The sequence below is a fragment of the Nuphar pumila genome, chromosome 5 (assembly GCF_984573655.1).
Source record: "Nuphar pumila chromosome 5, dmNupPumi1.hap1.1, whole genome shotgun sequence".
Classification (NCBI taxonomy): domain Eukaryota; kingdom Viridiplantae; phylum Streptophyta; class Magnoliopsida; order Nymphaeales; family Nymphaeaceae; genus Nuphar; species Nuphar pumila.
Window position 1 is genome coordinate 9,392,049 of NC_143253.1, and position 22,564 is coordinate 9,414,612.

Here is a 22,564-nt window from a genome sequence, read left to right on the forward strand (position 1 = left end):
AGGTGGACAATGGGTCCGGTGGCCCACAAGTTGTTTTTATCCAATCTAACTTAATATATGGACTCATTATGGTCAATTTAGAGGTGGGCAATAGGCCGGGCAGCCTACAAGTTGTTTTGATCCAATCTGACTTTATAGATGGATTCAATATGTTCGATTTAGAGGTGGGAATGCATCGAGCCGCCCGCAGGCTGGCCTAGTCCAGCCAGCCATGAACCGAGCTTAGGCCTATAAATTAAGACCAAGCTTAGCCCGAACCAGGCTGACACAAGCTAAGCTGCGGGCCGTTCTGACTTAGCCAGTATATATAGTAATGGGTAGGTGCTAAACCCATTTTGTGCTTTTTCATTTTATTTTAAAATTTTGATCGTACAAATGTGGTCTATGTACTTGATTTTGTAGGGATCTTGAAGAGTTTGATTTCAACGCAAGGGTGGGTTTTTATAAAGTTCAAAAAATCAATGGTCCAAAATCTTTGTAAAAATTGAGGCTCCAAACATCATTTTTTTCATCAAAAACACATGATCTAGGTGTAGATTCTTAATAAATCGACCATGCCCAACACATTTATAGTGCCGAAACCACGTAAAAAACACCGGAGAAGCTCAAAAACCCATTTAACATGTGGTTTAGCACCAAATGGGTTTAGCACATACTCATTTTCATTATATATATATATATATATATATATATATATATATATATATATATATATATATATGTGTGTGTGTGTGTTCCTTAAGCCCTTTTTTTGTAAGGTTTCATTATTAGGCTCCTTCAATTTTTGTTTTTCTCATGTCTAACACCATAGATGTGATCTGTAAGTTTTGTTTAGTGAGAACTGTTTTTTGGATGGCTGGAATCTGTATACAGGTTTTTTCGATCATCCAAAATCAATGGCTATGAAAGTACCAGTTTTTCTTTACTCATAAAAAATTATTTTTTATTCAAAAAAACATGATTCATGAGTCTTTTTCGCTAAATAGAGCATGCTAAACACATCTAACTATTCATATCTATCGTAAAACATTTAAAACCTGTGAGGCAGAATGGTGCAGAAAAAGAAATAGGGCCTAATATGTTCAGTTCTCTCTCTTTCTATATATTTATATATATAAGAACTAAAATATGAAAACAGCCGTGTGGGATGAGCTTTTACCAAGGAGCTGTTTTAATCGGGCTTTTGGCTTGGCCCGTTAATTGATGGGCTGGGCTTTGATTGGACCCATAGGTCCATTTAATAAGAATAAATCTTTGGAATCATAACTTTTTATATCACAAAATTTTGTGTTTTTGTCAACCGTTGATTTTTTTAATCACCAAAATTTTCTGCAGACAAGTTAGATTTTGGCCAAAATGAAAGAAAAAGCCATTCTCAGTGGTGTGGCAATCAATTCAAATGAAAGAAAAAGCCAAAACAATGTCAATGGTCACTATCATTGTGTGATAGCATAGGCCAGCCAACGTTGAAAGAAAGAGATTCATTTGCTTCCACTACCACGTCCACACTTTTGAGTTGTTCCAAGTTTTCCACATAATCGAACCCAAGAACCTCACGTTCCCAATCTTGGTAACCCAAAAAAACTTGTTTCATGTCTCTCTAGATGCCCACTGTCACATGAATGAAATAAGACCATTTAAAAGGTAATTGAGAAGGTGATACATTACAAAACAAACAAATCGTTTGAAAACTCTTTTGTTTGATTCACTGTGAGTTAAGTGCGCATCAATTCCACCACTTTCCCAACGCTCCAGAAAGAAAATGGTGGGGTTGAGCTATGGTTCCACTAAAATTTACGGCCACATTTTCCCAAACACCATTATACATCCGATTCGTTACCACCCTAAAAAAACCGAACCGTAGACCGTATAACACTGGTCAACCAGAACACGTTGTGCCTCTCCATGCACTCGTCTTCATCTCTCTCTCTCTCTCTGGCTATGGTCGTATCTGAATAAGAAAAACAAAGAGAAAATGGTTGAGATAGGAGGCACTGCGTCTCAATTCTAAGGGAGGTGGGGATGGGGTACCTGAACCTCTCCTGCAGGGCGGAATCGGCGGTGGCCACCTGCGACTCGGCCAACTTCCCCAGGAGGACAAGGACGAAGCAGAAGCAGCAGCCGAGGGAGCCTACCTGCAACGAGTTGCAGCGGTTCGAGTACGAGGAGCTGGAGAGGGCGACGGAGGGGTTCTCGCCTCGGGCGTTGCTGGGCCGCGGCAGCCATGGGCGGGTCTACCGCGGCGTGCTCGCTGGAGGAAGGCTCGTGGCGGTGAAGCGCCCCTCGGCCGGCCGCCGGCACATCCCTTCCCTCCTAGACAACGAGATCGAGATCCTGTCACTCGTTCGCAGCCCTAGGATGGTCAATCTCCTGGGCTTTACTGAAGAGGAGGAGGGGCGGCTATTGGTGGTGGAGTACATGCCAAACGGCACCCTCAGCGACGCCCTCCACTCCCGGCCAGACCCGCCCGGCTGGTCCCGCCGGATCTCCCTTGCCCTCCAGACCGCCAGCGCCGTCGACTCCCTCCATCGCTCCTCCCCGCCCGTCATCCACCGCGACATCAAGAGCTCCAACGTCCTCCTCGACGGCCGCTGCAACGCCCGCCTCGGCGACTTTGGCCTCGCCCTGCGCGCCGAGCACGACGCCCGCCTTCCCGCCACCCCACCGGCCGGCACCCTCGGCTACCTCGACCCGACCTACCTCGCCCCGGAGAACCTCAGCACCAAAACCGACGTCTTCAGCTTCGGCATCCTCCTCCTCGAGATCCTCAGCGGCCGCCAAGCCATCGACATCGACCACTCCCCGCCGTCCATCGTCGACTGGGCCCTCCCTCTCATCCGCAGAGGCAAGTTCTCCGCCCTCTGCGACCCCCGGATCGGCCCGCCGGCGGTCCCCGCAGCGCTCCGGCGACTGGCGGTTATCGCCGCCCGGTGTGTCCGCTCGTCCAGGGAGCGGCGTCCCGACATGAGCGAGGTCGTTGGGGTGCTCAAGGAGGTCAGCCGCAGCGTGCCGCTGCATATGTGGGAAGGGCTCGCGAGCCGCGTTACTAAGCTGCCGCCGGACGTGTTGGTGAATTTGAATCCGTGCTCGATGGTGGATATCGTCTGGAGGAAGGAGGAAGAGGACGAGAGGAGTAGGACTAGAGTGTCGAATGATGGATACAGTGGCCGGACGAAAATAGTGAGCGTGATCGCCGCCCCGGACTCGAATTTTCGGTCTGAATATCGCCGGCGCATGGAGGTTGGTGGTGGTGGTAAGGTTAGAGCAGGAGGGAGCAGGGGAGGTGGTGTTGAAAACTTGCAGATGTTGTCGGAAGTTTATGAAGGGATCGATGTTCTCCGGTCAGTGAGGGAGCAGTCTGTCGAACGATCGAGAAGATCGCGGTCGATTATGATCTCTTAATGCAGCAGCCGAGTAGTGTCCTGTTCAGGAAGAAGCCATGCATCCTGGAATTGAGGTTTCGTTTATTAATTCTACCCTTTGGAATTGAATGCTTGAATATGATTTTTTTTTTTTCACTGAAATTTTCTGTAACCTTTGGGCACGTTTGGGAAGTAAGAAAGATGTAGGAAAAAGTGGTGCAAAATGAAAAATCCTTACTCATTTTTTTGACCTTTTCTAACTTAAAAGACACTGTAGTTGAGAGAGTTTTTAAAAAGTACATTTTTTTATAAAAAAACATTAAAAATGTTTCTTACTAAGATTTATTTTTAAGCTCTCCACCACACATCTCACCACCACCACCCACCTTCTCACCATCATCCATCTCACAACCACCCACCACCAATCACCACTACCCTCTTCCTCCTCTCTCATGTTTTTAGTTTTTTCACTCTGTTTTTCTCATCCTACAAAACAAAGGAAAAACTTCTCATTTCAAAAACTCTCATGGGCAAAACTTTCTTTTCCTACTAGAGTTTTTCTCTCTTCCAAAAGTGCCGAGGTTTTTGTGTTTTCTCTATAAATATTCATTGTAGCTAGGAAAGAATGGATTATTGGTTATTTTTTGTTTAATTTTCTTGAATTTTCTATAGATTGTACATTAAGGCAGAATGGATTGTACCTCAGTACATTGTGGCATAGATTTTTTGCGGATTTACATCAAATCCCCATTGAAAATGAAAGCCGTATGCGTCGACCCAGCCCAGTTAGTTGTATTGCTGGGCTAGGCCTAGGTTTACTTGTGTTGGGGCAGCATTTTCAGCCATAACCCATCTCATTCTGGACAAGTACCTGATGGCCCAACCGGTACCTGGTCTAATATCCAACCCTTAATTGAGATGCCACTTTGCATGTTGGTAAGATAAGATGTTCCTAGACACCGAGGTGGCATCACTTGTGGTAAGCGGGGTCCTGTGTCAAGCTGAAGGCCAAGGATCAAATCATTCTGCCACATGGGGCGGCTGTTCTGGTAGGTGTCAGCCCCCAGCTTGCCTTTAAAAAAAAATGGTTCCTAGATGTTTTGGACGTCCTTTGTTTGGGCTGGTATTTGTCTTTGGTGATTGATTTTTGTTATGACACTAATGTCAAAAAGTTGTTTAGTATTATAGTTCAAGAGAGCATGCAAAGTATGGCCAGCTAGGAATAAAAGCATCTTTATATTCTGTCAACGCATATTATATTTCTATAATCCTGGAAAACTACTTCAAATAATTGATCAAGATGAGGGAGAGCTAGTGCACAGCTCTGGTCCACTCTACTATTTTATCCTCATGTCCGCTTTCCACATGGGACTATGGATTGCTTCTAAGATGAATACCAGTTGATCACAAGAAATACTCATTTCAGATAGACCATTAGTCTTCAAGTGTTAATGATTTGTTAAAAGACCTGACAGATAACATCAGCCTGTTTATGAGATGGCAACAACCATCAAGGTCCATACTTTAGCAATTCAAAAGATGTATTTCTTATTTCATGATCTTAATCAGCATCATTATTTGTTGTTTTTAATTTAAGGGAGGCAACTGCTAAAGCATGCAGAGCAAACAAAAACTTGTTGAGTGGTCACTGTCGGAAATAAATCCAATTGGTCCACTCTGCCTAGTTGATCCAATCAAGAATCAAGATTGCTTCGTAGACATGCAACGCAACGCATATTGTCTATGTAAAATATATGGTGTGACCCACATAATAAATGCAAAAAAGCTGATTTCCTGTCAAAATGAGTTCATACCTCTGCACCGGAAAAGCACTTTTCCTCCAAATTAGTTCTTTCAAAGGAAAGAGAATTTCCTTGGGTGAGAGTGTAACACCCAGCAAAGTGTTCTGAGTAATTAGCCCAAGAGGGGGCAACCTGCTAGAGGGAAGATCAGATGCAACGTGATTGCACACTTTTGGTGTGCTGCTGCACCTGATCACATACTATCTGCTGTTGGGCCCCACAGCTGACAGGTTGTATTCCAAATATGGAGGGTGAACAGGTGCAGCAGCACACTAAAAGTGTTCAATCACATTACACCTGATCCTCCCTCAGCTGCTAGGGGTTCCAATTTGGGGCCGGTGCACATCACACGTCACAAATTTGAAGCCCCGGGGAGGCAGTTCCTGTGTGAAGGCATAAAGTATGGGCCCTAGGTAAGGGGGTTCTACCCACAAAGTTTTACACATCTGGGTGTGCAACCATAAGCTTGGCAGGTTAACCCAGCACAGCTAGATCACTTCCACTCCTGGAATATTGAAAAAAGAAAAAAAAATCTGGGCAATTAACAAAAGGTGCACGAATGCATCAAAACAAAAGTGTTAACTGCAAAGCACACGGCATCCTCCAGTAGGCCAATTCCAAGGTTATATTGCAAGGACTTGGCTCAGAACGGCACCTTTTTTAAAAAAAAAACAAGGCTCATACCCTCTTTAAGCACAAGATGAGAACAAATTCCCGTATGGACCTCGGGAAGTAAATTATCTTCAAGATTAATCGAAATGTTTAAGGGTCACACGCATCAACAACTAATTCAGAATTTGACTTTGTTTTGATTGAATTTAGGACTTTACATAGTATAGGGTTAATAGAACAAAGTGAATGGAGAAATTGAATGTCAAAAAAATAAAAACAAGGTACAGAACAATATCAAAGCTCTGTATCAGAAACAAGCTAATGTCTGCCTGTTAGTTTTGATGAGTAGTCCAGCCTTCAATGATGTACGGATCAGTTCCAAACTTCAAGATATTGAAAGATTCAATTTAACAATATGATGGAACATAGCCATCTAAAAATGGGAAATCTTGCAAAATAAACAATCATGGCCATCAATATATGCCGTATAAAGATGCAGTGACTAGCCCATTGGAAGCCTCCCGCTTCAAAAGTGAGATGTTGCTTAAAACTGAAGCTATCCAAGCACTTCAAGATTTTGAAGAAAGTCATTTAGCCCATATACCTATAAAGTCTGCACTAAGCTAAGTAGCATAACATTCTAAATATCAAACGTCCTGCCATTCAAGCTATTAGCCTCAGCAATGCCACCCCTGCCTCCACCATACTGTCTATCAGGGAATCTAACAATCTTTTCCGCAACATTTGCTTTTGGAATGAGGATAATTTGTCTTGCACTGAAACTTGTGGAGCTGACAGATATAGTGCAAAATATTGTGGCCCGTAAACGCCACAGGAGATTCTATCTTTATGTACGGTCACCAGTAATCTCCACAAGAGCAACTTCCATTTTTGAAATGATGAAACCGAACTGTGTCTCTTACAATTATTTCCCGGCCTTCAATTGCAGAGATGAACTTGGTGGCAGTGTGGCAATCCCCACAAACTCTAAGGTTTTTAAAAACTTTAATCTTCGTGCCAGCAGGTGTATTGATAAGCCCAAAAGCAATTGCCAACTTCTCACTGTGATGAGAAAGAAGGAGCTCCTTCTGCTCATCCCTCACATCGTGCAAAGCATAGCTCAGATCAGGTACATATCCAACCAACTTCATTGCCTTTTCCAATTCATCCAACTTCTTGTGAATCAACGCCAATTGAAAGTGCAATCTATCACCCGATCTGAACTCATGGACATGGTTTTTAATTTCAATCCAGCTGTATCCTGGGGTCTTTACTAGATCATTTGCTTTCATTAACAGCCTAATTCTGGAAACATCACCCCAGCAACCCATGACTGCATACACATTTGCTAGTTGCACATAAGCTGCAGCATTTGCAGGCTCCAACTCAAGTAATCTTTCAGCTGCATATTTGGCCAATTCGACATTTTTGTGTATCCTGCAAGCACCCAATAAAGTCCCAAAAATGGCAGCATGGGGTTGGAAGGGCATTGTATCAATCAAATCCATGGCTTCCTTCAACAGTCCTGCACGACCAAGCAGATCAACCATGACAGTATAGTGATCAGGCTTCGGTTCAATGGCACGATCATCTAACATGGACTGGAAATATAGGCGCCCACGATCAACAAGCCCCGCATGGTTGCAGGCAGACAAAAGAGCAACAAAAGTGATGTTATTTGGCTGGATCCTATCTATTTTCATCTCTTCATAGAAACAAAGTGCATCATTGGCAAAACCATGGAGGGCATACCCTGCAATGATGGCATTCCATGTAACTACATCCCTCCTGGGCATTCCCAAGAAAACCTTGCGTGCATCTTCCAACTCACCACATTTACAATACATACTAAGCAAGGATGTACCCGTAGTGGTATCAGAGCTAAATTTAGTCTTGCATACATATTGATGTACCTGTCTACCCATCTCTAATGCAGCAAGACTACCACAACCTGCAAGAACACTACTGAAACTTGACTGATTTGGTTGCATTCTTAGCTGTAGCATCGAGCGAAACAGCTTCAGTGCATCCTCGGCCCAACCATTCTGTATATATCCAGACATCATGGCATTCCAAGTAACTAAATTGGGGTCAAGCATTTCACCAAAAAGTCGGATTGCATCTTGAACTTTCCCCCGCTGCATGTACCCACTGATCATGGAAGTCCAAGAAACCACATTTTTCTCAGGAATCCGACTGAAGAAACTCAATGCCTTCTCCAAATCACCACACTGCACATAACCCGTGAGCATGGCATTCCATGTAACTACATTTCTTACCGGCATTGCCTCAAACAAACGGACAGCATCACCCATCCTATGACTTTGAGAGAAGCCCGAGATCATGGTATTCCAAGAGGTCGTATCCTTCACAGGCATCCGGCTGAAGACCCCAAATGCAGCATCCACCTTGCCATTCTGAATGTAGCAAGAGATCATCGTATTCCAAGAGACGACATCCGGATGAGGGATTCTATCAAACAGTTCACATGCAGCCGCCAAGCTTCCAGGCTGAGCATAACCAGCAAGCATGGAGTTCCAAGTCACGATGGTCCTCTCAGGCATTTCGTCGAACACTTTTCGTGCGGCTCCCACATTTCCGCTTCTTATGTATTCCGTGATCTTCCTGTTGGAAGAAAGTATTGATGGGGTCACCTTAGGGGCGGGAACCATGTAGAAAGAGAGAGATTTTGAATGCCTTGCAGGTGATAGAGGAAAACAAGCCTCCCCATTGTGGGAATCACTCTGTCCAGCGTTTGGGTACAGTGAATGGTGGTGGGATAGACGAGATAGGGAAGAGAAGAAGAAGCTAAAAGGGTAGAATGAATGGGGAGTGGATACATCACAAATTGCTAAAAAGGTGACTCTACTCTTGATTAACATAACACCCCTCCATCAAATCTCTCTCTCTCAGCTGGGTCAAGCAACATATAAGTTCCTCCCAACCACCTTGTTTTTTTTATGGATGGAGTATCTTGCTGGGTTGGGCTACGCTTGTGCTTAAATTCTTATTTTCAAGCTCAGTAAAACACCCCGGGGCAGGGTCCTAGATTCAGACTGGCACGACGACCGTAGGTATGGCAGGCTGAGCCAGCACGATCAGGTCTTTGTGCCGGGTGCGGTTTCTTCGGGTCCAAGGGGTCAGAGTGAGCTCATTTTGAAATCCAACTCTTAGGCCGCCCCTTGCCACAAGGTCAAAGCTGGGTGTACTCTACAGTGGGTAAGAGAAATTCAACAACTTTACTAAAAAAAAAAAAGCTTGTCAATGTTCGTTGATAATTTGGAAGTTCCTTGGCCCGAAAAAAGACAAAAAAAAAAAAAAATAAGATTATTGGTTGGCAGTTTGCACAGCGTTCGGGTTCTGAAGGCCAGCCACTTTCTGCAGAAAAATAGGTTGGTCTAACATGTGTGCCCTTTCTTAAGGGAATGTTTGATGGCTCGTCTCATGCGATACATGAAACGAAAGACATCGAGATCATCATTTTTAACAAATATGTCAATGTGTAATTTTCGATCCACCTTCCTCCTGAAAGAACAGAAATGAAAGAAACATTAAAAAAAAAAACATCGACGGGTGCGGTGCGACCATGGATGCGTCTCTCTCTCCACCCATTGAGCAAGGCAGAAGGGCACTGGCTCTCTCTTTCTTTAGATCCACCTCCACTTAGCACCACCACCCAACCAACCTCGTAGAAAGATCGCGGCTTGATCGTCCGGTCGGCAGTGGTGGGTTCGCTCTTTGGAGGGCCGATGGCTGTGGTGAGCACCCCGACGACATCTCCGGCACGTTCAATATCCCTCAGCCAAAAAAGGCACCGATCCAGCGGCTCAAGCGTTGACAGGTAATTGTCTTCCTCATCCCGTTCTTTTGCACTTGTTGCAGTTCGTTTGCTTGAATTTTGAGTTCTGTGAATGTCGTGCTCGTTAGGTGGATGTATGCACATATGCAGCTTGTAATCGGTCGCCCGACCTATTTCACTAGCATGAGTGGCTTGGTTCGTTGCTCTGCCATAATCCCAAAATAGTATTCTCGCATCATGTTCAAGAAAAGAGAACCATCTTTGAAGTTTTGAATTGATGGTTCACTTGGCTCCAGCATTTTGTTAGCATGCTCGGACGATGGAGAGGAGAGGGATGTGGGAGAGAATCCCCTCAGTGAGATCAACACCCAAATGAGAAAATGAGAGGAAGGTGAGATCGACGCCAAAGCAGAAAATGAGAAAAGTTGTCCCAAGAGTGGTTGGCGTAGTGGGGGTGGAGACTTGGCTGCTAGACGAGCAGTAAATGTTTGATTCTCATAATCGTCGTCCAATGCTTAGCGTAGGCTTGGGGGCAGGGGTCCTAGCCTCGAAGTTTTACGCTGCCATGATCCTAGGTATGTTCGGCTAAGCCAGCACGACTAGGCCTTAGTGTCCGGTGGGGTTTCTTAGAGTTATAAATTAAAAAAAAAAACAATGGAAAGTGGCTTAGTTCAACATAAAGTTGCGATAGATTAGGCCACTATATGCAAATAAATAAAAAGTAACCAGCGTGCATGCAAATTTTACAAAGCTATGGAAGCATTCAAAGCCCAAAGGAGAGAGAGAGCCCAAAGAACATCAACATTACCATTCATGAAGATCAACAAAATGTTGAACCCATGATCCGAACAAGATAAAAAACAAAAATAGAAATATAGAAAAATAAGAAGCTAAAGAAAAAGAAACTATACACAGATAGCAACACAGACAATAAAGCCAAGCTCAACCAGGATCCGCTGGACTAGAAGGCACCACCGATGAGTGAACATTGATTAGAGGGAAGGAGAGGTCTCTAAGATGCATACGTAGAATCGCATATACATCAACAAAGATTTTATGGACAAGATTATTAAAGACGACCGAAATTTGACGGAAAATAGCATCATTGCACGCTATCCCAATAAATGACCAAGTAGTAAGCAACCACGTCTTCCAAATCAGCCTCCATTGTTTGCATCGTTTAATTTCAAGAGGGCCCAGGAGCAGATCAAGTGTGAAAGACTCCTCTTTGACAATTACGTCAAGAGATCTCCACGTCCTATTAAATAGGACCACAAAGATTGGGCATGACCAAAATAAATGAAAGGTAGTTTCTTCAGCAGCTTGACAAAGCACACACCAGCTAGGAAATTGAAAACTTGACTTCTTTAAATAACTGTGATTCTGAACCCTATCATGCAAAATTAACCAAGCCAAGACCCAAGACCTTGGGAAAAGGCCCTTAGCCCATAACACGTACTCAGGGAACCAATCATTCATCGAGGAGAGCAACGATCTATACACTTTGTGGGTATGAAATACACCATTTGGCGCAATCGCCCATTGCAACCACTTATCATAATTTTTCACATCCCCAATTTGATCTCTAAAAAATAATAAGGCTCTCAGCCACATGCTTCACAAGTGCGAGATCGCCAACCCCCGGGCTCCATGATGAAGGAGAGATAAATCAAGAGAACCATATTTAGCATAAAGCAAACGATCACATGGAGAACCTGGTTGATGGGCCATCCAACATTGCTTGGCCACAAGAGCAATACTCCTCTGTCTTGGAGCAAAAACACCTAAGCCAACCATACGCCTATGTAACACCACCGTTCACCAACCAACCAAATGGCGCTTACCTTGTAGTTGACACCCAGACCAAAGGAAATCCGTCATTAAACGACAAATTTGCTTCTCCACACCCATAGGCATCACGAACATTGACATGAAAAATTCAGGGATAGAGGAAAGAATATGTTTAATTAAAGTTAGACGGTCAACGATGGAGAGATAAGACGCCTGCCACGAAAAAAGCTTGTTTTTCACTTTTTGAATAGTTGGAGCCCAAGCAGCGGAGGAGAGGCGCTTCACTTGTAACGGCAAACCCAAATATGTCATCGGCAACTCAGAGATCATACAATTAAAACTCCATTGTCCCGCTGTAAGCATAGAAGACTCAACATTGAACATAGTAAGAGAGCATTTGCTATCATTTAGAGAAAGCCCATAAAGAGAAAAAACTAGAGAATAAGTTTGAATCTAAGCATTTGCTGCACGTTTGCTCACCCAAAAATAATTATATCATCAGCATAAATAAGAATATGGTCCGGGAAATCTGAAACATCTAAAGGATCTATCAGATGCTTTTTCGCAGCACGCTTAAGCAACACCACGAGACCCTCAACAATGTCATTGAACAGCAAAGGCGAGAGAGGACAACCTTGCCGTAATCTGTGCCCCAACTTGATCTGACCACCTCTAATGTCGTTAATCTTAATCATGACCTGAGCATTAGAGAGCAATTTCCTCACCCACCCAGAAAAATGATAACCAATGCCAAAATTTGATAACATTTGAAATAAGAAGGACCAATGCACAAAATCAAAGGCTTTATGAAAATCTAATTTAAGAGAAAAATACAGCTGACCACTAAGATATAAGGAGTGAATGACTTTAGAGGCCAAGATAAAAGAATGGTGAATCCTCTTATTGTGGATAAAAGTGAACTGAGAGTTTGAAATTATTTGGTGAGCCACGACCTTCAACCTATTAGCCAACACCTTGGCGATCATCTGATAGAGGACACTCATAACAGAAATCGAGCAAAACCTAGAGATATAAGTGACAACATCTCTTTCAGAATTAAAGAAATAATTGCCAAGTGGGTTTGAATAGGCAATCTGAAGTTGTGATAGAACTCATCAAACATATTAATAACATCAGACTTGACACAAGACCAAATTTTTTTAAAGAAATCCACATGAAACCCATCAGAACCTGGAGCTTTTCACCCCAACAAACCTTTGATGGTTCTAAGAATCTCGTCTTCAAAGAACTTCATTTGCATAGATTTGGCTTGATCTTGCTGAATCGAACCAACAAAAACAAGACCAATGACACCCTCCGCGGTAAGCAAAATAGAATATAAATCTTTAAAATACTGAGTGACAACTGAAATAACGTGTTGATTAAAGTATGAAACACTTTCAATGGTGATTGATGGAACGACATTCCTCCTATGACGATGAAAAGCATATGAGTGAAAAAATTTAGTATTACCATCTCCAGCCGCAAACCATTTTACCCTTGCCCACTGCTTTCATCTAATTTCCTCCTTGACCCTCCAGTTTTTCAAAAGCATTGATAACTCAATGGATCTGGCCTGCAAACTATTCAGGTGCAAATCAGATAGAGACTCTGGAGAAAACATAGTTTGATACAACACCAAAATATCTTGCTCCCAAGCAACCATTTATTGAAATTTAACCACATCTCAATTATGAAGCCAAGCCTTGATATCCTTTGTGAGACGAAATAACTTCTCATGACACCGGATAGCCGCCCACTGCTCATTTAAGAGTTTGTTCTAAGAGTCAGAAATAATCGTGTGAAAGTCTGGCTCTTGGAGCCACCATTGTTCAAACACAAAACTCCTGGCAGATTTAAAACCATCCCCCAAAGAGTGATTAATTGACCATGATTCGAGATAGAAAGAGCTAGCAAGACACACTTGACATCGGGAATGAGATCCAACAGATTTGGAGTGACAAAAACCCTATCAAGAACTCTATAGCATGGGCAAATCCGACTATTCGACCAAGAGAAACGCTCCTCGATAAAAGGAATAGGGTAAAGGTAGGGATGGCAGTGGGGCGGGGCGGGGCGGGGGACAAGGTTTCCACCCCCGCCCCGCCTCAAAATTTTATCCTCCACCCCCGCCCTGCCTCCGCGGCGGGGATGGATTTTATCCTCCACCCCCGCCTCCATCCTTGTTTCATACCCTTCATCCCCGGTCCAAACGGGGCGGAGGCGGGGCGGGGATATTGCGGGGAAAAGTGGTCGGGGCGGGGATTAGGCGGGGATCGTGGCGGGGACGGGGTGGGGCGGGGAAAAGTGCACGTCCACCCCCGCCCCGCCTCCGCGGCGGGGATGGAATTTATCCTCCACCCCCGCCTCCATCCCCGTTTCATACCCTTCATCCCCGGTCCAAACGGGGCGAGGCGGGGCGGGGCCCCGCTTTCCCCCGGTCCACTGCCATCCCTAGGTAAAGGTGATGTTGATGAACAAAATCTTGAAAACCTCGCATAGATGGATTAGGAAAAACAAGGTTATTAGAATCATGAATGGGCAAAAGGCAATTAAAATCTCTCAATAGAAAATGGTACTTCCTGTTTGAGATAACGATCATATTTAAGTCATTCCAGAAAGCAGGCCTCATGACAGCGTGATTAGGGCCATACACAATAGTGACCATGACTCCCCTGCCACTATCTTGTAAAGTGAAGGCAACAAATAATGAAAAATGACCCATGTCCAGCTGGAAAATTTGTAAAGACTGCTTCTCCAAAATAAGGATACCACCGGCATGGCTGACAGCAGGCTTAAAAAAATAGTAGAGGCAACAAAACGAGAAACGTCATTCATTTTGGTTTCATAAATAGCAATCAGGTCAGGCTTCTCCTGTCTAACCCAATTAGCCAGAAACATACGCTTGGCAGGGCAATTCAAGCCTCTGGTATTCCAACAAAGAGACTTCATGACACGCAATCAGAGAAAATCCAGGGAGTGTGTGGCCTCTTCGACCTTCGTGGAGACCTGCCATCGAAAGTCGTAACATTGAATGGGTTGCTCCTCCTACTTCTACTACCATTGCTAATGTGTCGATGCCGAACAACCCCCGCACGCTCAGTAGCTCTCAAAGAATCGAAAGAATCACCCCTCAGACCGGAGGCAACACCAAGTGAAGGAACTAAGGAGCCACATACGATAGTAGAGACTGCCGAAATGGTAGATATCATATCGACAATTATATGAAGCAGCTACGACGAGGAAAGAGATATCAAGCATCTAGGTTGCCTCTTCAACCTCAACACCCAAAGGCGATAGAGGTGGGCGTTGCCGAGGAAGGGGTGGAGCGTAAGGGAGATCCACCCCCCCCAAAGAACTACATGCAGAATCAGTGACGACAGGGGCAGTAGTAGTGACCTCAGTGACAACAGGCAAGAAAGGAAAAAGAACTGATAGGCCAATAATCATGCATCTGTGAGCCTCAGTGGAGCGAACATTAAACACCATAATGTGAACCGCCAAATAATCAAAATGCCTTATTGAAAAAATAATGAAGGATGAGGGCAAAATCGACCTTTGCCTACCTTTTGCGTAACTGTCCAACCACATCATCAATCCACCTCAGGAAGGGGTGCTAGTCGTGTAAAGCGCAGAGTCACTGACAGAGAATCCATGATGGGCATGAGCATGGGGAATAATGATGGACTGATCACCAGTAGGATAATAATTAAAATTAGTTGCACTAGATTTTTTGTGGGCCCCCAACAGCACGTTCAACGGCTGTTAGAAGTGGGATACAAGGAGTCGAACAGACGTGAGGGGTTTGCTATCGTACGCCGGAGATGGTGACCATTTAGCCAAAATCAGAGTCGAAAAGGATTTTCTGGTGAACTGTCTGGGCAGAGCATGGGATAGTCAGACTGGACCCAGATAGTCCCAATCTTGATGGCATGAAAAGTAATCTCCGGCTCCTGAAGATCTCCAATATGCACCCATGGCGAGAAAGAAGTATGTTGCATCGGCCGCCTAGAACTCTGACGGGCCAAGTGGCTCCCCAACACAGAAGAATCGCGGGAGTGAAGAGGCTTTCCGATTGAATGGTGGTAAGAAACATTTGTTCGCCTTCTCTTCCAAAATGGACGACGACGAGCAAGGAAAGATGAACGACACCTATGACAATCAAAGTGTTTCTGAAAATTCAGAGATAAACATGTTGCACACCACCAATCCCCCGGTGTAGTGTGATGCAACTGAGATCTTGTGCGAAGGGCGCAAAATGATCTTTGTCATAGAAACGAGACCTGCTGCCAGCCCCCATCAACGACCCAACACGGAAGCTTCTGAAAAAAGAAAGGTGGTTCAAGCAACGCCGTGAGAGAACAGACTTCGAGAGGCTCCCTCCTAACGGCACAAATAAATTTTCTGATGTCCGAGATATGAAGAGAACCCGCATCCAGGCATAAACCGAAGACCTCTGAGAGATTGGAGAAAAAATGATACTTGAGTCTGAATGGCAGGTCAACATCGAAACCCCACCGTCGGAGGACGAATGTTGCGCCCTAGTCATTAAGAGCATCCTGAATGATATGGAGGGCCCGCTGATTTGCTCTCAAAGAGTGATTGTAAGCAAGACCCCAAAAAACGTGCGACGAGCAACTCATGAGAGAGAGAGAGATGGGAGAGAGAATAAACACTTGGCTGCCGGAGGCGCGGTGGACAGTTGCAGCCGGTGGTCGACCTAGGGCTGGAGCACGGCGTGTGAGCGAGGGTGATACAACCCTCAAATCTCCAAAAAACTGAGGATCTACTGTCGATGGCCCTCTTTAGCAGTAATGAAACCCGCAAATCTCCAGAGAAATGGCTGCCAGAGGTGCGATGGACAGATGCATCCGGTGGTCGACCTAGGTATGATTCCTGCACGACTCCTTCACCGCTGACTGGATGTCGAAAACTCTCAATCTCCCATCGTCATCGATACTGGAATGGTGGCAGTGGAGGACAGATTGCAGGACAAAGATGAGACTCGAGTGGAGATCGAGAGGGGCAGAGGGATAGGGTTTCAACCTTCTTTGTACAAAGTTCTTGGTAAGGAGCAGTGTAGGTGGGAAATGTGGTTCTTTGAGGCTGGCGATCCCTTCAACCCCTTCTTAAGACAATGGGCATGGACCGCGCAACATCGCTACTCGGAGAAGGATAAGGTATGGAAGGAAGGGGTGGGGAGGATGGAGGTGCAGGCGCGGGTGGGAGAGGGCTCGAGTGAGGTAGGGGCATGGGTGGGAGAGGGAGAGTAAGAGGGGGTGTGAAACGAGAGGGAAGAGAGGGAGATTGAGATACACCGATGACCGACATGGTGTGTTCGGCCGACAGGTCGAAGAAGGATGAGGTACAAAAGTAATGGGTGGGGAGGAGTGAGGCGCAGGAGCAGATGCAGGTGCGAGAGGGAGAGGGATAAGGGGTTGGAGACGAGAGGTTGCAGAAAAAGAGAGGGCTCAAGTGAGGGAGGGAGAGTAAGAGGGGTGTGAAATGAGAGGGGAGAGAGGGATATGGGGATACACCGGCGACCGACGTGGTGTACTCAGTCTGCAGGTCGGAGAAGGATGAGGTACGAAAAGAAGGGGTGGGGAGGAGGGAGGCGAAACCCCAAGGCGTGAGAGAGAGAGAGAGGTCCTCCTCTACTACAAGTTCGTCTCCATCCTTGAGAGAGAGAGAGAGAAAGAGAGATTGTCTGAGAAATTTCGATCTATGAAGCGAAGAGAGAGAGAGAGCTTATGAGATTGTCTGAGAAATTCTGATCTGTGAAGTGACGCCCATGACCAAAAGCATGTCTGAAGACCACCACAACCACAACCACAACCATTGCCAATTTGACTCATCAAGATTTGGGAGTAGCAGCCAGTTCATCTAATGCCAATAACAGATCAAAGAGGAAAAGTGGGTGGGGCGTCTACTTCATCCTCTCTGCAGGCCACCGGCGAACCTACCTGCCACCATCAATTTCAATCATCGGTATGAAACTCCCTAAGAATTCTCATTTCCTTCATTGGAACGATTTTTTGGTTAAGCGTGTAGATCATTCCAATGTTGGTTTCTTTGAATTTTGGTATCTTTGATTTTTGTGTTATATTGCCATGTCAATACGTTTGCAACTCTTGATTTTCGTGATGTGTGGGCTCATTACCCAATGACAGTTAGGGACAATAGGCTAGAGGCTATCGTTTATTATTATCCTCATCATATAGTCCAACCATGGAAGATAGGATGGTTACAGAATGTGAGATCTTCACATTCACGTAACCTCCACCCCACTAAACACCCATTTAGTGCCCACTAACAGCCCCACTAATCCACTCATAGTGTCAAACTGGGTCATACTATGAGTTGGACCCAAACCCAAATGTCCAATATTTTCTCACTTGACTCATTGACACTAAAAGGGTATGTGATCACATTTGTGAAAATCAATTGATTCTCTATGACTTTGTATATTGTTGATTTTGCATAAAGGATTTCCCATTTGGTTAGAGAGAATAGCAAAATAACAATATTAAAGAACCAATATAATAGGTTAAAAACCAACCTATTCATAAAGGTAATTTTAACATCTTAAAGTACTAAAAATGAATTGTATTGTAGTAAATGAAAATATGACATTTCATAAAGATGTATTCATCTTCATGACTCACATGATTCATTCTTGTGATACAAGATAGCATCTTAATCCACATGAAGAATTAAATCGAGATAATGATATAAACCGTGATTTAGTACACTTTTAGTGTCAATGAGTCAAGTGGAAGAATGTTGGGCATTTCGGGTCTGGGTTAACTCATAGGGTGACCAAGTTTGACACTTTGGTAAGTGGGTTGTTAGTGGGCAGTTTATGGGTGTTAGTGGGGTGAAGGTTACGTGAGTGTAGAGAGACCACATTCCATAACCACCCCCTATCTCCCATTATAAAAAAGGGGCTGGACTATATGATGAGTGCAGCCAACAGCCTGCCCACATTCTAGAAGTTCCGGTTTGGTTTCAGGGTCCTGCTCACCATCAACTTGAAGGCTTAGGCTCATCGTGGGCGTCGATAGGCAGAGGACAATGCCGAGCACCCGCACCTTGCATCATGGCATCTACCAGTACGTATTTGCATTCCGGTTTTGATTTTGAGAATAAGCCGACACACCAATGATGGGGATAATTTCTTTTTCCTGATTCAAAGTTGGCCATAAACCACTAATTCATGAATCACGATTTACAATATGGTTTGTGTTAGTGTTTTTTCCAATTTGATTAAACACCCCATCTAACTAATATTGGGATTCAGAATGTTGAACTTTTTCTCCAACATTTATTATCCTGGTGTTCGTGAGATATTCCGCAAAGGGGTTGTTTATAACTCTTTCATTCTTCTTTCTTTGGGGGATGCATACAGCGTTCTTATTATTCTTATATGCTTGCTCTGCATATTCGGAAAGATCTCAAACGTGACATTCTTTGGATGATTTACTGCACATTGATTGATAATTTGCTAATAGAAAAGCAGTCTTAAATTAAAAATGTAGAAGTCCAGTTATTATCTGGGATTCTTTGTTATCAAGATTCCCATTTGCTGAGGTCCGGGTGGACAATTTTCATACGTTGTCCATTTTATAAACTTGACAAGTCTTAGATGCAAATACTGATCAAAATGTTCATCTCTTTCCTTGAGGATATCTTATCAAGTCAAAATGTAAGAAATTTTTTCTTTTAAAAGAATGAAAATTGTTTCCTTTTCCTGTTGTTCCTGTCTGTAGTTTCCTTTTTACGCTCATTTATTCTTTTGATCCAGTGGCAAACAGGTCCTCTTCTGTAATTTTTCCATGTTTTATTAGATTTATTTATGTTGCCTCAAAAAAGAAACAAAAAAAAAGAAAGAAGAAACGCGATTGGCCTTTGTTACTGAATTTTCCCTTTCCATCCTTTGGTGAATCGCTTGAATGTCCTGGTTTAAAAATTATTCATGGTCGATGAAGCCTAAACCAATTTTCTTGCTCTTTAATCTGGGAAGGATATTTTGGTTTAATGTCTATATCTCCTCATTCTTTACAAGGAATTTTCCATCCAAATGTGTAAGATTATTAGATGTCGTTGGTGAAAGATTGGAACTTAAAAATTCCTTTCTATATACACTGTTGATTAGGTTAATGGCTGCGTTTTGTAAAGCACAACCATCTCAGAACATCATACTAATATGTTCCGATACATTCTTGAACCATTTTTCTGTCTTACATTTCATACATATTATGCTAAATTGGGGATATCTGTTTTAGATCATGGATAAACTGGTGTAATATGACCTCTCTGTTTTTTACTGCGATAGTAACTAGATCTAGTTATTATTGTTTTGAAGATTAAAGCAACACAACGGTGTACTTGAAGGTGGAGCAAAAGCATCACGAGCAGGAAGGCCTTGGACTTGTGTTTGTGTTATTCAAGGTTTTAGTGATCAAAGTGAAGGTAATTTCTTCATGATGACAAGGGTTTCTGGTAACTTTTATCAACATTCAATTATATGGATCAACATATATTTATTTTGTCATTTATATTCACATGTTTCTTAGTGGAAAATAGTGAGTTATACTATTAGATCATAATTTATATCTCCTCGAGCAAATTACCATCTGAAGTGTCATTATATTTTCTTATCTCTTATAACAAAATAGGCAATGATTATCACAATGGACCATGTACCTGATGCTTCTTCTTGCTTCTGTTGATTCTTGGTATGAAGGGATACTATATAAGAAAATCTGGTTATCCTTGTGAAGCTCTGTAGATGTTGACTGAAACTCACATTGTGAAGCATGGTCACCCCGATTCACTTTAGGAAGTCAAGCTGAGTGACCATCTATCAACTCACATAGCCCAGTTAGGGCTAGGGTAAGCAACTAAACTTGGGCAATCACCAGTATCAACTGGTCATGGCTATATTGCCTGACTGCGGCAGTATCTATGTTCCTGCCTACAGATACTATTACCATAAGGGCATTTTTTAAATTCTACTTCTGGCCTCCCTTATTTGGGAATACAACCCTAACCATTTCGTTTTTTTCTTCTACCTTGAATTTTTTATCTTTCAAATCATTATTATTACTCCCATTCACACTCTGGTGCATGACAATGGAAGATTATCCCCTCATATCTACAAAAAACACCTTTAGCACTCTCCAAAACCTGTATTAGGAAGATGTTGCTGTTAGTCCAACCTTGTGAAAAATGGATTTCAGAAAAGAGATCTCAAGCCTAGAGGCACGTTCTTAAGATCGCTATCTTTAGAACTTCAATCGCCCCACTTCGGGAAGTCTGAAAAAAGCGAAAATGGGTTTGTTGCGACTGAGTTCCCAGGATACAACTAGGCTTGAACCTCAAGAGAGTCACTGCTTTGTAAGGACAGATGATCTCTACCACACTTGTACTCAGCAAGCCAAATCGAGAAGAAGGAAGAAGAAGATCGGAGAGTCAGAAAATTCTTGTGTATTCAAAAGATGAAAATAGAATATATTTATAGACTTTTAGAGAGCCAAAACGTTTTGCGATAAATGAGATTATGGCCATTAATCTGACGGTTTGAAAATAGGACGAAAAGGTACATGAACGGTCACCCACCTTTTACTGTCAATCAAAGGCCTTCAAAACCGTCCAACAGTCACAATGCAACATTAACTCAATATACATGCAACTTAAAGCCTTTCAAACGGCCAGATAACTCAAAACAGAAAAGTCAAAACTGACATTTGCACCTCGCACCGCTGCGAGCATGCAAAGTGCGCCATCAAAACGCCTCAAGTGCACGTGCGCGCAAACAGCGCGTCCGTTGCTGCACGATGCGCAACAACGTCCGCAAGCCACCAAAAGACACAAGGCTTACCAAAGTAAAGAATAGAGAACAAAGCCTCTATTTAAACCACTAGAAAAACTGATTTATCTTAGATATGAGACTAAACCTTTTAAAACACTTTTGGTGGAAAGAAATCACCAATTTTAAAACTTTCCTAACAGTTGCTTCGCATCTCTCAATGACCCTTTCTGTTTTTTATTTGTTTTATCTTTTTTCATTTATTCATTTGTTGGGATGAAGGCGTAGTTGTTGTTGTATCTTTTTTCATTTGTTGTCTCTGCCAGCATGCTCATTTGAATCTAAATGGAAGAACATTTATCGGAAACTTCCTCACAAAAGGACCTGTGACAATCTCACTGAGGCGTCAGCTGTTGCAGTGATACAACACAGGAAAGAAGCACTGGATAAATTGAAAAAATTGATTGATTGATTGTAGTCATTTAAATATTGATTGGCGCTAAAACATGTCCTATTGACATTTGGTAACTTTGTTTATTATTGGTTTGAGACCAGTATCATATTGAATGTGCAATCATTTTATCTCTCACTCATTGAATTCTTGTATCTTGAAGAATAATGACCACGGCAGAGAAAGGTTGATTTAATCTAGGGCAGTGCGCTGGGTTGAACGAAGTTGCATTACACCTTTGAGAAGCAGGCTGTTAATGCTCAAACACTTGATCAGTAGTCAAGGCAAGATTTGTCATACTTGTCCACAAACTCACAGGGATCATTTGTGTTGCATCACACATTATATGTGATCATCTATCTATAACTTGAAGACGAATGATTAACTATGATGGTTGTGTATATTCTGAGAGAGCATAGTGATGACGTGAAGAGAATTGGTGGAGCATGTACACCTAATGGACTAGCTGTCTGTGACTGGTTTATCATATGGATACGGCCGTTGCAATTGTTGACTCATGCGCTTCCTTTTTTCGTGTATTTTCTTTTTATTTTGAGAGAAAAAAAATGTTACATGGTGAGGGTTCTCGACGAGAAGTCGACCCTCAGTGAATGGAACAGTTGCATATTTTCCTTAAACAAGTTTTGAAGCCAATCTAGGTTCCTGGCGTCCCATTTGATGAAAGCGAGGAGGTAGATCTCAGACAGAAGCCAGTTGCAAATATGCTGCGGGTGTTGGACCTCATTGGCAAAGATGCGGGAATTCCCTTCTTTCCATGTGAACCATCAAGAGGTGATGATCCAACACCTCCAGACGAATTGCCATTTTTTTCTTTCAGACATAAGGATCCCCAGGCAGATTTGAAGAGGTGCTGGAAAAAACTGCACTCCCAAAACAGATGGAAGCCAGACTCCTCGCTGCACCTGCACAAATGAC

At 43.3% G+C, this 22,564-nt stretch overlaps 1 protein-coding gene, 1 long non-coding RNA gene and 1 pseudogene across 4 annotated transcripts; 2 read left to right on the plus strand and 1 right to left on the minus strand.

Annotated features, from left to right (window-relative positions):
• Window positions 1-1,624: 1,624 nt before the first annotated feature.
• On the plus strand, window positions 1,625-4,051 carry LOC149836706 (Protein kinase superfamily protein). 2 transcript variants are annotated; one of them, XR_016432045.1, is made up of 2 exons: window positions 1,625-3,457; window positions 4,035-4,051. XR_016432045.1 is itself a non-coding variant. In XM_090007083.1 (1 exon), exon 1 carries the CDS (start codon window positions 2,023-2,025, stop codon window positions 3,400-3,402), a length of 1,380 nt encoding a protein of 459 aa, XP_089863209.1. In that variant the 5' UTR covers window positions 1,625-2,022; the 3' UTR covers window positions 3,403-4,033. The 2 variants fall into 2 exon arrangements, 1 of the variants encoding a protein (XP_089863209.1); XM_090007083.1 differs by lacking the exon at window positions 4,035-4,051 and having other exon boundaries at window positions 1,625-4,033.
• A 2,057-nt stretch (window positions 4,052-6,108) lies between these two features.
• Window positions 6,109-8,448, minus strand: LOC149836707 (pentatricopeptide repeat-containing protein At4g16835, mitochondrial pseudogene; annotated as a pseudogene). Its single transcript, XR_016432224.1, has one exon. The product of XR_016432224.1 is annotated as a pentatricopeptide repeat-containing protein At4g16835, mitochondrial pseudogene (transcript).
• Window positions 8,449-9,556: 1,108 nt separating this feature from the next.
• Window positions 9,557-22,135, plus strand: LOC149836708 (uncharacterized). Its single transcript, XR_016432046.1, has 3 exons — window positions 9,557-9,617; window positions 19,732-19,838; window positions 21,809-22,135. It is a non-coding gene; the product is annotated as an uncharacterized LOC149836708 (long non-coding RNA).
• The last annotated feature ends 429 nt before the right edge of the window (window positions 22,136-22,564 follow it).